Source organism: Cryptomeria japonica, chromosome 3 (assembly GCF_030272615.1).
Source record: "Cryptomeria japonica chromosome 3, Sugi_1.0, whole genome shotgun sequence".
In the NCBI taxonomy this organism is placed as follows: domain Eukaryota; kingdom Viridiplantae; phylum Streptophyta; class Pinopsida; order Cupressales; family Cupressaceae; genus Cryptomeria; species Cryptomeria japonica.
Genome location: NC_081407.1, coordinates 51,775,571 through 51,795,763, shown reverse-complemented (window position 1 = coordinate 51,795,763; position 20,193 = coordinate 51,775,571). Strand labels below are relative to the sequence as shown.

Here is a 20,193-nt window from a genome sequence, read left to right as displayed (position 1 = left end):
TTTCGCTTTACACTGTGTAATGTAAGATCTTCACAATTCCCATACTAAAAGGGTATCAGCATCTAACATTCAATCAAATACATGGCACCAATAAAATGTAAACCTCTCATACAAAAGAAGTAGATCAAACAAACTATCCATTTCTACAACAACAAAGGGAATTATGCCCAAAGTTGCAAACCATTTCCTGTACCTCTCCAAATAATTCCTCAAAACTATATCCATAGCTTAAGACCAACAATAAGAACAAACAAAAATTCATAAAACCATGCATCTTCTTCTCAACAAGTCCTCGGGACTTCTATATTCAAGACTTATTCACATGAGAAAATAAGATATAAAATAAAGAATGCATCTAATAACCAGGTAGGCAATACCTCTCAGATCATTCACTATCAAGAAGACCAAGAGTGGAAAATAACATTGTCATGTGCTCACAAAACCAAGCAATAAAGCTTATAATAAATGTCAATCTTCTTTTCAAGTCTATAATTCTTTCACATCCATAACCAGGTGTAGGCTCCTTGATCTTCTACTGAAATCCTCATCAAAGAGTCACTATCTCAACACATGATCCCAAAATGATGAGATCTCATAGCCTCACCCAATTCTCTCTAGTCTCCATGAGCATAAACCAATCAATCCATGCTTCAAATTTGATCCTGCAAAATCATGAAGCTCCAAGAATATGATTAATACTCTAAACCAAAGAGAAATAACATGACCTAAGCAAAGAGTCAAGAGTCGTCCCTGGCACCAATATGTCACCATAACCATCCATCATTAAATGATGAATCCACATCACTATCAAACCTCCCACTAAATCGTGTAACCAAGCTCGAGTCATTATGACAACCATCTCCTAACTGAAGATCCTCCATGGCCCCAACACAATCAAAGAACTCAACCAACAGATCCCAAAAGAAAGAGTCAAACCACAATCTCCAAATTAAGAAGATACAACTACACATCCTTTGTTAATAGAACCAACGATGTCAAACTCTCATTGCAATCTAAAGGCAGAATCTAAGAGCTCCATATGAAACCAACACCCATTGCAAAAGATCATCAACCTTCTAATCATATATTGTTTATGACTAACAATACACTACAACCACAATAGCTCAAGACTAAAATCTTGAAACAAAGAAGATAGAACACATTATGTGACTACATAAAGCTCCCATTGAAAGTGATACCGAGTAATACATGGCATGGTGAACAACATCATTACTAAAACTCCACATAAAGTGAACGGAGCTTCTCATGCACCATAATCTATTGCTAAGATTGAAATGATCAATTATATCAGGTACTCCAAATAATCATTTTCTCAATGTAATAATGGTGATCATCAGCAACAGCCTACCAAACCGCATCCTCATCAAATAATCTACAAGGTCAGCATATATGCAACATCTCAAAGAAGAAATACATAATCAGTGCTCCAATCCCAAATAACTGAAAGATTCAACCTCACATCAGTATTATGCATAATAGAGATAATTAGACATAGCATGTAGATTTCCAAGACTCAAACTCCAAAATCAACACTAGACCCGTTTTGCCAAACAAACACACATAGGAGTAACCATAGATCAATAAGAACCTTCCAAGTAGTATGCAAACTTGTAGTTGTCTCTATCCAAAATACCTTGAATCCATTTATACCACAAATCTATATATCAAAGGTTTTAGTTATCATGTAAAACCTACAAAACCATCTCTATAAATCTAAAATCCATTTAAACATCCAAACATTCACATTATACATGTCATCTAAACAAGAGAAATACCACATCTACAAAACCCAACAATTGAAAATAAGAGATCATTGCAACCCAAGAAAGGAAAGGAAAGTTCTCCAAGAGCTTAAACCATATGAAACATATCAGCTCCAACTCTCAAAGAGGTTAGTGGGTTATCTTCAAATGTTTTCATGTAACCATATGCACTCCATTCCATAGTCCAAGCAATTGGTCTATCTACATGTGACTAGGATATCCATACTCATCCAACATGACCACCTTCTCACTACACATGACCACAAGGTAAAGGAACAAGACCACCAAACAAGAGAATACATACATATTATCAAACTCCATTAAGATCCATAAACATGAGCAACTCCATGAAGATCCATAAGCATGAGCATTGAATTTCCAGCATAGATCACATTGATAATATCCATGGTTTTCAATCTCACAAATCTACAAAACAGAGTTAACTCACAAAAAATTCATTGCAGCCCCAAAAGCCTTCCAACAACTTGTAATTCCTTCTAAATGATTCCCACAAGCTTGCCAAGATAGGAAACCAAAAATGGACGAACACCCAACTCTGATACCAAATGTTAAGAAATAAGCAGGTTCATTACCAAAGATTGTGAGAATCAATTTCTATCCAATAAACTAATCGAAGGATGATATTCAAGGCTTCTATAGGAGCAACATGAAAACCTAAAACTCATATGAAAATCTAAAAACTAAGTTGCCTTAATTTTGAAAAACCCATGATTAGATACTTCTTCAATATGATGTCAAAAATCAACCTGTTAACCATGTTTAATAAACATATCTTATGCGAACTTATAATAGAAATAAAAGATCATGCAGCATTAAGGCATAAATCAGCGACATAACATCCACACATAACATAGAATTTACATGGAAAAAACTTCACCAAGAAAAGAGGACAAACTTGTATTAACAACAATAAATGTGCTTACAATACAATCACTTCCATTCACTTCTTTGCCTCCAACATAGCAACACCTATGTAGATTTGAACATCCTTGTTATGCCTCCCATCCAACCTTCATTTCTGCAGAGAAAGCTACATTAACTATTCATCATGTTTTCTTACACATAAAATCTACATCCAAAGGCTTAATTTATAGAATGACAAGACCTCGAAAACCATCAACAAAGTTTCCCAAAGAAGACTCTTCATTACTCACAACCACAACCCTTGGAATGCCTCCACCAAACTCGAAAAGATATCAATTTAGCTTCCAATACCTTCCCTCCAACATGGACACCTATATTTGCAAGAAGAGAGGACAAACTTGTATTAACAACAATAAATATGCTTACAATACAATTACTTCTATTCTCCTATTTGACTCCACCATAGAAACACCTATTGACATGTGAACAACCTCCTTATGCCACCCATCCATCCTTCATTCTTGTAGAAAAAATTACATTCAACTGTTCCACATTCTGTTGCATCACAAATCTACACTCAAAGGCTAAATGTATAGAATGGCAAGAGCTCCAAAACCACCAATAAAGGTTCTGAAAGAAGGCTCTTCATTACTCATGACCACAACCCTTGGAATGCCTTTGCAGAACTCAAAAAGGCATCGATTCATCTTCCAATACCTTACCTCCAACATGGACACCTATACTTGCAAGATAGACATTACATTAAATGTAATAAATGATTAGAAACCAAGAGACACCTATTGCCTCTTCTGTACTCCCCACTTGGGAAAGCCCATAGGTCACTCTTTTCCACTTTCTAAAGTCACTAAATATCTTATTCTAGACATCTATAAGTAGGGAAAATAATATAAAATATTTGTGTTCACAACCCACTTTTACCACTATTAGTGTAACCCATCACCCCTCATGAATGTATATTACAAACAATAATGATAATTAAATATTACAAATTATTTTCCCAATACATCCTAAGTGCCTTAGAACACTTTCCAAGGATATTGGAACCATGTCATAGGATTTACAAGGTAGATGGAACCTTAATCTTAACACCTTATAAAGATATGAAGAAAGTGATGTCTCTTAAATTTTATGGTGCAGTCTTAGGAGATGTTGCAGAGGCCTGGTTAATCGAGATGGAAAGATAAATCTATTCTAAAGCGACCAAGGTAGTGTGGGGAGCCTACCAGTTGGTAGGTGAAACATCCACTTGGTCGATGAAACAAAAAGCAGAGTTGGGATTAACTTCCTTGAGCCTAGCATGGGACTAGTTTTTTGTCACCTTCAGGCTGAGCTGGTTGTCCCAGCTCTATTTTGATAAGAAATTGATAATTTTTTAGAATCCACGACAAGGGGATTCATCTGTGAATGAGTGTTGGGATAAATTCACCCGACTTCTCAAATATGTACACAAGTATCAAAAGGATGAGAGCTTTAGAATTAGAAAGATCATGATGGGACTTAACAACCAGATTGGTGGAGAGGTCGACGTACATGGTCCCACTACCATGGAACAAGCATATGAAAAGGCTAAAAGGCTATTAAATAGGAGTAGAAACTAAAGTCAATTTCTGCATATTGTGAGAAGAGTGGTAAAAAATATAATTAATCTCAGTCATCCCAACAATTCAAGAGAGGAATGATAAGCAAGAAGCAAGGAAGAGGAAATGTTTGAGTTAGTCTTCATTACTAGTATTTAAAAATATAAGGCCTTTAGAAGCTCATAGTAATCTTAGGAAATCCCATGCACATCAAAATGATTCAACTTCTAGAGAACTTAGAAGTTCATAGATAAGAAGAATAATCTTCACACCTTTGTAATTTCTTTGAAATGTCACAAATTAATTTTGAAAATAAAAATATTTCTTTCTTTTAATTATTTTATTGATGTATCAAATTGAATCTATCATGACATAAAAAATATTGTGTTTGATCTTGACAACATTAAAAAATAAAATATTTTTCCATTGACCAAAAGACTACCAATTTACAAAAGTTAGATTATAATATTTTGAAATAACATATTTAACTAATAATTATATATTTTAAATTATTTTATAAAAAAATAATTATAAAATAAAAATATTTTTAACTTTAGAGGAGTCGTAGTAATGTCCATTGAATCATTAATCATGGTAAATTTACTAATTAAACAATTCAAAGAAAGATTATCTATAAAGAGCTTTTTAAATAGATTAAAATATAACTTCTTAGGGGAAAAAGTTAATTTTTTACATGATTAGACATTTTTTTTTTAAATAAAGTAAATATAATGTAAATAATATTTTTCGTTAGAAGGAAAATATATTTTACCTCTATTTTTCGACATCTAATATATTCTTGTATGAATTTGCCCTGCAAAATTTATATAACAGTTCTATCAGACAATGTAGAATTGATTAAATTAATTTATAATATTATAAGTTTGTTTATCTATTTGAATTCTTTTCGAAAGAATATATATTCAAAGAGATAGATATGACATGCTACATGAAGCTCCTCTAACTTTGATGGAAATAAATGTAGTGTCAAACCATAATCAAGGAAAATAAAATTTTCAAACCATAGTCAAGGAAAATAAAATTTTAAATCACATTTAAAAATTATTATAAATTACCTTTCTCCAACGTATCTTCCTAACACCCGAATTCATTTTCATCTCAAGACATTTCAACTCCTTAAAATTCAGTAAATCTAAGTGCTCACCATTCATATATCTGCATCATAAAAATATATTTCTCGTACTTGAAGTAAGTATCAACATTTATTAAAATCTAAAAATTAAAATATTACCATATAATTCGAATTCTTACTTGTTCATTTTTTCTAAATCTGCCATCTGTTTTTGCAAGTTCTCCACTTCCGAACGTAATCTCTATTCACACAGAGTGTTAGTCATAAATAAGCACTAACTATTTTTCATCTTTTACATGAATGTGCGCACGATATTTGTATTTGAGTGCACTCATTTACAGGGATATGAAGGTATACATGACCTTATTTTAATATTTATAATTTTAGTATAAAAGATTAACATTATTATTTTGTATTTTATATCTTTTGATTGATACATTAAACTTAAAATTTAAAGTTATAATTTTGTGATTTTGAAGGAAAATAGTTTTAATATGATTAATTATCATAAATTTTAAGCATCTAAATCTTTTAGTATCTTTGAAAACAAATCCATACTATTTTTTCTTGATCGTGAGATCCTTGAAGAAACTTTATATAAAAATATTTTTACATTTGTTAAAACGTTTCACACGCTAAAATCTGTCAGAAAATGTGAAATAAATGCATAATCTAATAATTTTTTAAGATGTCTAAATATGTTATTTTTTAAGATGTCTAAATATGTTATGAGAATTATAAATGAATAACACATACACACTAGAGATTTTGAGAGATATATAAATGTGAAGGTCACAAAACTGTATTGAAAGCTCATAAAGAGAAGCTGTTGTACAAAGATTGAAATTAAGTTAGGAAGTGAGTATAAATAGACTTAAGGAGAGGGTGCAGTTAAAAAGTCCAACCAATATGGAGTGACTGACAAGCAAACTAAAACTAGCAAATGTAACCCTCTTCTAAGATGATAACACCTCTACATTCAAATCACCTAGTTAGATTCACTTTATTGACATAAGAAAGCTTAAAAAACTGGAGGAAAACATTAGAAAAATTTAAACTGAAAACTTACAATAACACCCCACTTAAGGCGAGTAAAAAGATGTGTCCTAATAAATGAATGCTTATATGGTACTCATATACAAATGAACCTGCCACAAAAGGAACTCCCTCAAAATAGAGAAATTAAATAAATAAATATAATAAAAAATAAAAATAAAAAACACTAAAATAGAGAGGTAATTGGAAAAACAAAAGAAATCCTCCAAAATGGACACCTACCGTAACCCCAGCAAATCTCATAAAAGCTTACTTTTATGAAGGATGTCTACAATCTAATCTAATATCAAATAATATTAAGGAACAATGATCTGATCATATATCAACTCTTAGACATAGTATATATGTATCTAAATGTGCTTCATCCTCCCGTGAGAGACTAAATTACTTGAAATCTCTATTTCACTTAAGTTATCAAATTCTAATTCTGGGATATCATAGTGAAATTTTAAACTCAATGAAAATATTTTGAATGACAACTTTATATCTTCTTCAATACTTAGTTTCTATAGATGAAAGAACAATTATAGACTACTTCTTTCTCAACCAATACGTTTCTCAAAACCAAGTGAGAAGCAATACCATGAATTAGACTTATGATCTAGAGAATTATCTACCAAATATAAATCTATATTGCACCAAGTTAAAATACATTTCCATCATGTACTAAATCCCATGATTATGAGTACTTTAAATATTAGATGTCATATCTTGTGTGAGTTGGGTAGACAAGACTCTAATAGGATATTGCTATAATGTTGCATCAGCCAAGGGTAACAAACACTGACACTCAAGTTTGACCCTTGTGAGAAATAGAGTTAATGTAGTCTTATAATTCGTCATGTAAAATTTCGAGAGCAAATCAGGTGAATCCTTTAGTTGTGTAATGAAGATACTAGAAGAAGACTAGTTGATCTTAATTCCCAAATAGTGCAATATGCCCACATATGACATCAAAAAATAATGTGTTTTGCCTTAGGGTGTCATTTGTGAAACTTTCCCTAGAAAATACTTAATGTAAATATATAGAAAAAAACTATTTTTCAAACTATTATAAATCTACAAAAATAAACAACAAATCTACAAACTCCTAAAACCTAGATCTACATTATCATAGCCTATACAACACATCTCATTCCTTAAAATGTTTCTAATTTTCTAGCACAACCATAGTGTTTGAATTTACATTATATTTTTGCAAACAAGGGTTAAATAAAAAAGGCCTCTAACACCTATATCAACCACAACCGTGTCTCTAGTACCACTTGCGAGAAGAAGTATAGGTTGATCAAAATATTTCCTACATAACCTAATGATATAAAAGCAATCATACAAGCTTACAAAATAGCCATAATATGAAGATCAAACACCTACTACAAAATTATAAAAGATATATGATGAGCACACACTTATACTGAGAGGCAGGTGAATTAGTATAAGACAAACTTTTACTTATTTAAAATTTAACAACAATAATAGAAAAAGCATAATATCCAGACAAGTAAGATTGCATGTAAATACTTTCAGGATAAAAGACTAATTTAATCCACTATCCAAAGCCAACCATAAAGTAGAATCTTCTTGCAAAAATTACAAGCACCAACCTACTAGAGAAACCAGTCCCCACTACTGAGACCCAACCTAGCAAGAGATGCTAAACTCTTCTTTTTGGAGGCATCGGGCTTCAAATAAATAAAATTTCTTCTTACTTGAATATTGCTTCTTAATGGATGATGAACATTTAATTTTGGTTCATAAAATATGCGTTGTAATTGAAAGATGAAACATTTTATTCCCCTTCTTGATGTTGCTTCTTTAGGCAAACCAATGTCCAAATTCCCTTCAAGTATTTAAATATTCTTTTCACTACTTGAATGAGTCCCTCTTGCAAGATGTGTAGCCTTGATGTTGTGACATATAATAGGCTATCAAACATTGACTTGTCCAATGCCTAATTGTCAAAAGTCCATACAGCCCATTCTTCCATGTGCAACCAACTTTCATCTGTTTATCCTATATAAAATATTTCTCCATTGATCTCGTTGTCTTTGTAACTAATTTTCATGTACTTGCCTTCCTAATCACACAGCCTTCAGCATGAAATTAAGGGTTTGTCCTTGCTCACACATTTGACTAAAACTGAGAAGATTATTATTCAAACCTTCAACATACAAGACATTCATATTTTTGTCTTTCCATTACCCAAATTAAGAGTACATTTTCTAGTTATTCTTGTTGTAGCCTTACCTCCAAATTTCACATTGCCACCACCCACTTCCCTCAAAGTGAGAAATTTTTTTTGTCCCATTTCATGTGTCTTAAGCATCCATTGCCACTGTACCTTTACTCTCCTTCATCTTGGGTATGAAAAGTAGTTTGCACTACCATAGAATTCTCTTTCTTCTATTTTCTTTCTCATATTTCCTTTTTCAAAGTTTTTGAGGTTCTTTCTTATGTTTAGCAGGGGTATCAACTTTCCTGTTTTGTCTAGGAGGTTCCACAAAACCACTTCTACAAAAATGTTCTATATGACCCAAGATGTTGCACTTATAATATATGACATTGTAATCCGACAAAGGAGAAAAAATTATAGTCTCTATCTAAGAATCTAGAAGAACTCTTGTTTTTGTTACATACAAAATTATTTCCTTTACATGCCCTATAATGTATTGCCTTATGACCAAAATGATTAAAAAAAAGTAATAACCAAAGAAAAAAATTTATAACCTAGTCATCTTAGGCTTTCTTAGGAGATAATATCTTCAAAATGTAATTTTATCCTTGTTGTCTTTATGAGGAGTGTTGGTTTTGTAAAGAACATTATTTGCTTCCTTTGTGTTTATTTAAATATTGATGGACCCCTTACGTGCTTCTACATAGGATTTGGGATTTTTTTCATCTATCATCTTTGTTGGTTCTGTAATCTTTGGACTCTGGTCTTCTTTAGTATTTCTTTGATTTTCTTCATAGCCAAGACCAGTCCTAATCAATGGTGACCTTTGGAAATTGATGATATCACCTAATATTTCAGTACTCCTCTCATACTTTAAGTTTCTATTCAATTGAGAATATGTTATATCTAGTTCCTTAATTACGGAAATAATTTCCTATTCAAGCTTTTTACAATTTTCTTCCTTTGCTTCTAGATGGGTTCTCACCTCCTCTTCTATCATTTATGCCTCTTCTCGTTGAATATTTATGTTAATCATCTTTTCTTATTCCTCAAGGCTTTGTGATATTTTTTCTCTTGAATCACAATCCTCTTCTTCATACATTTGCAACTACAATTTTTGTTTCAAATTCTTTTTCTTAAGCTTCTTGATCTCACTTAGGGCAGAAATGGGTTCTTCAAGATCCACTTGTCCTCTAATTTTGACATTTTTTCTTTTTTATCCATCTTTTATTTTCCTTATGTTACAAGGTCATCTTCACTTTTTAAGACATCACTCCTCATTTCTATTTCCATCCAGAGCAGAGTTTTGTGACTCGCCAAAACTCAGCGAGTCATGGGCCAAGTGACCCTAGGCGAGTCTTGTCGGGCTCAAACCCAGACTCACCGAGTCATGGCCGAGTCATGGCGATTCATAGGAACCAGTGACTCGGCTCAGACCCGACGAGTCCCAATTCTAGGACTCGGTCGGTGGCAGCCAACCAAAAAACAATAAAAAACACATTTAAAAATGTTTTTAGTTGTTTTTTTTCATTTATGCTTGATTCTAAGTTGTAAAAGGCATCTCATTTCATTCTATTGAAAAAATAGGAGGAGAAGAGTGAGTTGTGAGGAAAAAGAAGAGAGCATAGTAGGGCAACCAACAAGGAGTAAAATTTCTTCAACAAATCACATTGGGGCAGTGTAATACTTGAATTTGGCGCATCAAAATCTTGTTAGAGGGTATCGGAAAGAGGTTGCATTTTATTTAAACCTTCTTATAAGAGATAAGATTGATTTTTTATTTTTTTTTTTGTTGTTTTATAAGCAAAATTTACTTTTTTTTTAAATATTTGTAATATGTATTCATTTCTTTCAAAGAAATCAGAAAACCCTACCATGTAGATTGTTTTTTTTTTCTCAAAACTTAAAGAAATCAGCAAACCCAACAATGTACATTTTTTTTTTCAATGTTTGAAAAAAAAATGTACATTGCGGGGTTTGCTGGTTTTTTATGTTTTGAAATGAAAAAAATAATCTACATGCTAGGTTTGCTGATTTCTTTGAAAAAAAATGAATACAAATTCTATTCCATTGATTTTTGTATCAAAATCAAAATATTGCTATTACATTTCCTTTTATTAATTTATAATTTAACAATGCACAAATATTCATTTTTTTGTAATTGTGTCTTATTCCAGCAACCTTCAGAATTTTTGAAAACAATGTCTAGTTCCACTCCTCGTAGAACAATCCCGGGTAGAAAAGATCCATCTTGTAAATATACTGAACCTTTTCCCGGGCAAAAAAGAGGAGAGGCAAAATGTAAATTTTGCAAAACAATCTTTCATGGAGGTATAAATAGATTGAAATACCACCTTGTCAGCATACGTGGTCATGATGCAGAGCTTTGCACACGAGCACTTCCTGAGGCTATTCGTGAGTGCCAAGTGCTATTAGAGATATTTGAGACTCGAAAAGAAATAAAGAAGAGGCAAAGGGAGGAGTTGGCTCAGGCTAGCATTGGTTGTGTTGGAGAGGCTTCTTCCATGCCTCCATATTATCCTACTGGGAGTGCTAGTGCTACTGCTTCTATTGTTGGTAGTGCCAGTGGTAGTGGGAGTGCCAATGCAAGCATTGGTCCTAGAATTCGTAAATCTAGGATGGATTCATATTTTGAGCCAGGCACTACTCCAAGTGGCCAACCTTCACTTGAGAGCATGGGTTGGAACAAAGAGGTACATGATAAGGCTAAAGGTGCAATTGGAAGATTTTTGTTTTATTGCAATACTCCATTCTTCGCAGCCAAGTAATTTCTTTTAGTTTTTATTTGATTGTTTTAAGTTTGTAAGTTTTTAATATTTTTAGTTTGTTTTATCTAATATTTATACTTATCTTGTTTAATTTATTTGTGATAGGTCTTCTTATTGGCAGAGCATGGTCGATGCCATCGCTATTTGTGGGGCGGGTTTCAAAGCCCCTTCTGATTCCGAGTTAAGTGGCCCAATTTGACAGAAGCGATGGCTGATATAAAATCTACATTAGAGGATCAGTGAGAGATATGGAAGAAGGGTTGCACCATCATGACCAATGCTTGGATTGATAGGAGAAATCAAATGCTTCTTAATTCTCTTATTTCTTTTGCAAGTGATTGAATACGTTGAATTTTATTTAATGATTCGTATTTTATTTTTGATTTAAGATTTATTGAATGATCATTAATCACTAAATTTTACTTTGTTTTCAAATTTCAAGTGGCACCATGATCCTAAAGTCCATTGATGCTTCCGCACATTCCAAAAATGTCGCTTACCTATGTGAGGTTATAGAGGAGATCATATATGAAGTGGGCAAGGAGAATGTAGTACAATTGTGACCGATAATGCATCAGATTATGCTGCTACAGATAAAATTTTGATGGACAAGCACCCATCTATATTTTGGTCTCCATGTGTCACCCATTGCATTGACCTCATGTTGGAGGACATCAGTAAGATTGCATGTATCAAGACATGTGTAGATAAGGCAAAAAATATTTGCAAATTTGTATATAATCATGCATGGGTCCTTAACTTAATGAGGCAAATACACAGGGTAGAAGGAGTTGGTTCGTCCTGGAATCACTAGATTTGCCACTAACTTCATCACACTCCAATCCTTGATTTGGAGTAAGGCAACTTTGAGGCGTATGTTTGTTGGTGAGGAGTGGACTTCCTCAACCTGTGGTACAAGTGTTGCATGAGTTGATGTTGCAGATTGCATTTTTGATGAGCTAGGCTTTTGGACCCCTTGTGCTGAGATTGTGAAGGTAAAATTTTTAAGCATTCTACATTATGTTTTAACTTTTAATTTTTATTCGTGTTTCTCTTATATTTGCTTATTTTCATTCATAATTTCTCACTTACATTAACTGATATTACATATTATTTCACACTATTTGCAGTTCATTGAGCCCTTGGTAGTTGTCGTACGTGTTGCTGACAGGGAAAAGCCTGCAATGGGCTACATATACGAGGGCATGGATAGGGCCAAGGAGGTCATCATATCTACCCATGAAGGGGATGAGTAAGTATCGTCCCATTTGGGATATCATTGATAGGAGATAGCAGGCCCAGCTTCACAAGCCCCTTCATGCAGTTGCTTATTACCTCAATTCGGCATTCCATTTCCGCCCTGATTTCAAGGCAGATGAGGAGGTTCTTAGTGGGCTCTACTCAGTGATAGAGTGAATGTCACCTAGTCATAGCAATAGTATAATCTAGGATCTAGAGGCCTTTTCTAATGCAGAAGGGGAGGTTTTCTCGTCATCTTTGCAAAGAAAATTGGACAAAAATGCAGTCAGGTAAAATGTATATTTTAAGAAATTAAGAGCATAATTTTAATTAAACGTTATTTAATTTATTATTAATTATTAAATGGGGCTGATTCTTTTTCCTTTTCCTTATCTCAGATAGGTGGTGCCAGATGTTTGGTCCTAAAACATTAAATCTTCAACGAATAGTCATTCGTATTTTGAGTCAGCCATGCAGTGCTTCCGGTTGTGAGCGCAATTGGAGTATGTTTGAGCACATACACTCCAAGAGGCACAATAGACTGTCTGCGGAGAGGTTGAATGATCTAGTCTTTGTTCGTTACAACCTTCGTCTTAGACAGAATCAAGTTATGGACCATGATACCACCCCGATCATGCTAGAGGAGGTTGATCCAAAATCCTGGTGGATCACTGAGGCTACAGATCCTATCTTTAGTGATGAGGACTTAGATTGGATCGACTAGGTAGATAGAGAGGTTGAGGCTATAACCATGGAAGAGGAGAAGGTTAGAGTGCGAGCAGAGCCATAGCCAGAGCTAGAGCCAGACATAGTTGATGTTGGTGAGGGTAGAATGGAGTCACGAGCAGAGAGTATGGCTCCTGAAGCATCCAGGACCTACCTTGGACGCCTTTGTAGGAAGGACCCAAGCTCCTCTAAGCCATAGACTTGTAGTTGTTTTATTTTTAATATATGTGTGGAACATTTCAATTTTGATGTCATGGATTTCATATTCCTTGAGTTTTTTAATATTTTTACATTTGACACTATTTATATATCTATGGTTGCTATTTCCTTCAGCTAGAATTTGCGTTTATACTAATGTGATCAATGTATACTTGTGTATGTGATCAAATTAGCTTATATTTGATGATGTTATTGGTTATTTAAGGTTTGTTTAATAAAGGGTGCATGAAACAAGTTTTAAATCCTTAAAAATCACTAAATTTCTTGAGTTTCTCATTTTGTCGAGTCCTAGCCGATCCAATTCCAGATTCCCAAGTTGAGTCACCCTTGCCGAGTATGTGCCGAGTCCAAGTCTCATTTCTATGATCAAGAGAGTTTCTTCTCTATCATTACTTGAGATACTTTCATCCCTTTACTCAAATGAGCAAATATCCCCTTTTGATTAGAGACTTTTTTTGTGCTTATAAAAGTTCTTCTCGTGTTTACCTTGTTTGTAGCTCTTTTAGTATTGATGGTGTCTACTACCTTTCTTTATAATATAATCTTCCTCATTATCACTATTATCACTATTATCATCTTTTGTATATAGACACTTAGCAACAAAATATCCTACTTTTCCATAGTTAAAGAATTTAAGGTGTAACTTACCTTTGTAATTACCAGATCTTTTCTTAAGCATTCTCAGAAAATGGGCTTCTTTTGCATCTAATTCATTATCGAAACTATAGCCTAATTCAAGCTATTAATCTTCAACTGTTTTGCAGCTTTGAACACAACTTTTTCACTTTCAAGAATTCTCTTTTATAGTCCTCATTCCATAGCTCATAAGGGTCCTATAAAATTCATTCATTCTTAACGTATCCAATCCCTTCATTTCTTCTGTTCCAAAAACTTTTGCATCAAATCTCAAGCTGCGATTCCATAGCACCTTTTTCACAATCATTGAGTTCTCAACCTTTTTCCAAGTCCTTTGATGGTGTTCAAAATTTAATCCTCAAGGAGGGAAACTATATTAGTTTCCTCTTTTATCATCTTCATGATCTTAAATTTTCTTCTATGGGTTTTGAGCTTAGCCTTCTTACTTTGTCATCGCCTTCATATATGTTCTTAAGTTTATCCCAAATTGCTTTTTCCAAGACAAAGTGCATTACTTTGACAAACTTTAATTTTGATAGGCCACACAAGATAAAATTTATAGCCTTTACATTATTTTTGTCAGCTTTCTTTGCAATGGTATTCGTTGGTTGAGATAATGGAGCTACATAATGATTCACTACTAATTTCCATATAGCAAAAAAGCCAAGAGAAATTAAATAAGTTCATATCTTTATGCTTAAGAATGCATACTTTTTCACTTCAAATAATGGAGCTCTATTTGAGGAGAAACTTTCTCAACATGCCATGTGTACTCACGAGATCCACCTTCTTGTGGTTACACTATTTATGAAGGAACCCACTCTAATATCAATGGATAAGCACACAATTATACTAAGAGGGGAAGTGGGTGAATCAATATGAGACAAACTTTTACTTATTTAAAATTCACAACCACAATAATAGCAAACACACAAGATCCATATAATTAAGAACACAAGATTTACATGGAAACCCTTTCGAGACAAAACTAAAAAGAAAGATTGCTTGGATCTACTATCCAGTTCCAACCACGAAGTAAAATTTTCTTTCAAAATTTGTAGGCACCAACCTACTAGAGATACCAATCCCTACTACTAAGAACCAACTTCACAAGAGATGTCAATCTCTTCTTCTAGGAGGCACCAACCTCCAACTAAAAAATGTTTCTACTTACTTGAATATTGCTTCTTTAATGGATGATGAACATTTAAATCCACTTCATAAAATATGCTTTGTATTTAAAAGTTAAAACATTTTATTCCCCTTGTGGATGTTGCTTCTTCAAACAAATGATAAACATTTTACTTTGCTACAAAAAATCTGTGTTTATTTGAATGATATTACATTTTTATTGATTGCAAACTTCACACATCTCTTTCCATTTTTATCATTTCATTCCTTTTCAAAAGGTAAGTTGGCCTCTTATTATTAACCATAGTAATGACATTAAATGATAATGTTATTCCATGAGTCGGCCTCCAATAACACCTCTTTCAAAATAAGAAAATTTCATGAGTCAACCTAAAATTAAAGCCAATATAACAAACAATCTCCCAAATTTTGACATCAACAACCTTAGACATCAATGAAAATATCCTTTCTTGAACAAAATACACTTTGACATCAATGACAATATTTATAATAATACACCTTGATAACTCTCATGAGAGAAAACATAAGCCTCCAAAAGCATCCAGCTTCAATATGTTATTCAATGATGAAACATTACAATATAATTATAGAATCTTAATGAATACTTTTGAAACATCAAGCTTCTCTAATGCAGCCTCTATGTGTCCATGCATATAATCACACATCTCATTCCATGCTTCACATAAGCACTCAACAAGAGAGTTCAATACAATGACAACTAACCTTAAACCAACCAACTAACTACCAAACTATCCAACCCAAACCACTAACATGTGCTTTCTTTTATAGATTCTAGCTCACACAAAACAACAAAGCGATAAAGTAAAAGGGTAAGTCTACAAAACTTTTGACTCAAACATTTAATTTTATGTACTATGTTTTATAAGAATTAAATATTTTTCCCATGTGCAAGTTCCCACACAAAACATGTAACAAATGTCACATGCAACTTTACCAATGAACACAAATAAATATTTCTTGTGCATAAACATGTCTTTAAAGATGCACCACAAATTTTTTTTTTCTTACATAATTAAAATAATTCTTTCTTATGTAGTGTGTACAATACACTTTTTCTCACACATGGTGTCCATTGAAATAGTAAATTCACCATGATAGATGACAACTTCATGATGGAAAATAATTTTTTTCCCCTTATACCACCAATCAACAATGTCAAAAAAATTAACGAGAATCTTCTTGAATAGTAAGACCTACACATAGATGTCCCATAACACGATGATAGAAATATTTTTCCATAATTTAATGTTGGCAACAACAATGAAGGTAAACTGAGATTGGGGGGGGGATGAATCAGTTTTCACTACATTAAACACTTGAAGCACAATCTCAAATTTAATCAACTACAGCAAGAATAAAGATAAACACAATAAAAGCAACACACATAACACCAAGATTTTGACATGGAAAACCCTGTTAAGGGAAAAACCATGGTGGGAACCTACGCCCAATAAGATGATACTCTGTAGTAATATGTGTAAATATTACAATGGGGAATGCACATGCATTCAGGAACACTGCCTAGAGCTCACTGCTCAGAATATAACGACCCAGAAGACTCCAACCCTTAGGGAAGGTTCACTACCTTACAATAACATTCGGACTATAAACTGGTTTAGATGATCTGAGAGAATAGCATCTCCTAATGCTTGATAACAGTTCCGATTAAACTCATTTATTTGTCCTGCAACAATCTCTGCTCAATACATCATATTGAAAGATAAATTCGCTTATTCGCACATACACCACTCTCTAATAATACAAACAAAACTTTTATATCTGAATTACATGAATATAACACCTATTTATACAATTCATCAACCTTGACTACAAGGTCGTCTCAGACCCTCAAAACCTAATAACAAAATTACATCACACGATACATAAATAAACCACCAGACCAAACCAATTCCATAGATGACATAACATAGACCCAAATCAAATCCATGAACATGCAACACCACCAAGAATCACGCCAAGATCAACCCCAACACGCTACGCCATAGAAAATACCGCATAACACATAATATAACCAGACCCAAAAGATCTTCAATACCGTACACAATGATCAATGTGAATCACCAAAACAAATAAGACATGATCAAGAAACACCAACAAGTACGTCAGGACCATCCACAATAGTTGCATAAACACCACTTAATCAAATCTTCATTGATCAACACATTAACACTCAAGAACACTTTAGCAGGAATTCAAACTAGAAAGATAACTTGTGGAGCACCAAATCAAAAACCATCTGAAATGAAGATACACATGAACATCCTAAACACTCTCCCAAATCCAAGAATTAAGATATGATAATACCAAAGCACAATGGATTAAATACCAGACTCTGCCAACCAGTGAACCGAAAACCCAAACCTCAATCCAAATCAAATGATATGACAATGTAGACTTTCGGATCACTGAAACCAATAAGGAATGAAGTATCTCTAGTTGATTCAGCATCCCAAATAGATAAACCAACGAGATCAACTCTTTGTAATCACCAGAAAACCAAACAGCTCTCTGCAACACCAAACACGGGAATATGTTGACATCAATGACAACAACATATCCTAGCAGCAACAATATCCAACAACCTCCCCTTTTGGCATGATGGCAACATATGAATGTGAAAAACAATCAATGAAGAGGAATAAATCAACACTAGCAATTACCAACAAACTCCCATTAAGATCATGCACAGAGAGCTTCAAATATAAGGCAGTTTTTCACATGCTTCTCTCCCCCTTTGACAGCAATGCCAAAGACAGAATACAAATCATTATTCTCTCCCTCTAATAAGGACAATCTCTCCCCCTTAGGATAAACTCACAAATTTGAACACCTAAATCACTCACTGACTACTCCGGCTAGGTAGCAGCACCCACTCATCAATCCGGATAAGAAGATAAGACCATGCAGTTCATCGGATTGATGCATCACAATGCATCTAGCTCTCATCAGGAGGGACTAAGACCACTGATTTGTCTCTCAAGAATACAAATGTATTTGCACGAAAAAGGCTTAGTAAAAATATCTGCAATCTGATCCTTTCTAGATACATACTCCAATTTGACTTCTTCATCACTGACTTTCTCCCTCAAGAAATGATGATTGATATATGCTTTGTTTTACAATGCAATACCGGATTCTTGGAAATATTAATAGAACTTGAATTATCACAGTATATAACAGTAGGATCATCATAAACAACTCTAATATCCTTCAACATCTGCTTCATCCAAACTACCTGAGTACAGTTGCTAGTAGCAGCAATGTATTTAGCTTCTGCAGTAGATAAAGATATAGCATCTTGTTTCTTACTGGACCATGAAACAACCTTCTTTCCTACGAAGAAAGTTGCACTGATAGTGCTCTTCCAGTCATCAACATCACCTGCCCAATCAACATTAATATAAGCACATAACATGAAATCATCATTCTTTGGATACCATAAACCATAGTCAACTGTCCCTTTCAAGTATCTCAAAATCCTCTTCACAGCAGTAACATAACTCTCTTTAGGATTAGCTTGAAATCTAGCACAAAAACAAACAACATGCATAATATCTGGTCTAGTGTGAGTCAAGTACAGCAATCCACCAACCATAGATCTATACAAAGCTTGATTAACTTTCAGAGATTCATCATGCTCAGACAACTTGCATCCAATCACCATAGGGATTCCAACATGTTTAGAATCATCTAACCCAAACTTCTTCAACAATTCCTTCACATACTTAGATTGAGAAATAAAAAATGTCTTTATCAATCTCTGTAACCTGCAATCCTAAGAAGAATTTCATCTCACCTATCATAGACATCTCAAATTCTTTTTTCATATCATCAGCAAACTTCATACTCAAATCATCATTTGCTCCAAAAATAATGTCATCAACAAAAAATTCAACAATCAAAATATTGTCGTTGTCAACCTTAAAGTATAAATTACTTTTAGCAGTACCTTTACAGAATCCCAACTTCATCAAATATCTGTCCCATCTAGCATACCAGGCTCTAGGGGCTTGCTTAAGTCCATAGAGTGCTCTCTTCAATTTGCATACCATGTCCCCTTCATCCGATAACAAAAATCCATCTGGTTGCTCAATGTAGACTTCCTCTCCAAGATAACCATTTAAAAAGGCTGACTTAACATCCATCTGATATACCTTGAAATTCTTATAAGCAACATATGCAAGTAGTAATCTAACTGCTTCAATTCTAGCCACCGGAGTAAAAGTCTCCTCATAATCAATTCCTTCCATCTAAGAACACCCTTTACATACCAGTCTTGCTTTGTTTTTAAACACTTCACCGGCTTCATTAGGTTTATTCTGAAACACCCATTTAGTGCCAATCACATTCTTGTTTTTAGGTCTCGGAACAAGCTCCCATGTCTTATTCTTCTCAATCTGATTCAATTCTTCTTCCATAGCTTTTATGCAATTCTCATCTTTACATGCTTCTGCAACATCTTTAGGTTCAATCTCGGAAATCAAGCATATCTCTTCAGCAGCAATCCTTCTAGTCATCACATCTTTATTTTTATCACCAATAATCTAATTTTCTGAATGATTCAATCTTACATACTTTAAAAGTCTTCTGATTGTTCTGATTGTTAGGTTCTTGAACTTCTTCAACGTTAGCAACAATATCCGGATTAACTATCTCTACTGGAGCATTGTGCTATAAGATCTCAGTCTACACAGGTTTTGAAAGGACATCTTGATCATAAAACTCATATCCGCATGCTCTAATCTGCTTCCCATGACATTCATCAACCTTCACATTTGCACTCTCTACTATCTTCTTCAGT

At 33.6% G+C, this 20,193-nt stretch overlaps 1 protein-coding gene across 2 annotated transcripts in view; it reads right to left on the bottom strand.

The window, feature by feature from the left end:
• Window positions 1–20,193, bottom strand: part of LOC131032931 (agamous-like MADS-box protein MADS1) — a 137,763-nt gene that overhangs the window by 58,488 nt on the left and 59,082 nt on the right. For both annotated transcript variants that reach the window (XM_059218052.1, XM_057964041.2), the window contains exons 3-5: window positions 5,540–5,601; window positions 5,344–5,443; window positions 5,040–5,081 (exon numbers count right to left, since the gene is read on the bottom strand). In XM_059218052.1, coding sequence (XP_059074035.1) covers window positions 5,040–5,081; window positions 5,344–5,443; window positions 5,540–5,601 — 204 coding nt within the window. The remainder of the gene's footprint in view (window positions 1–5,039; window positions 5,082–5,343; window positions 5,444–5,539; window positions 5,602–20,193) is intronic.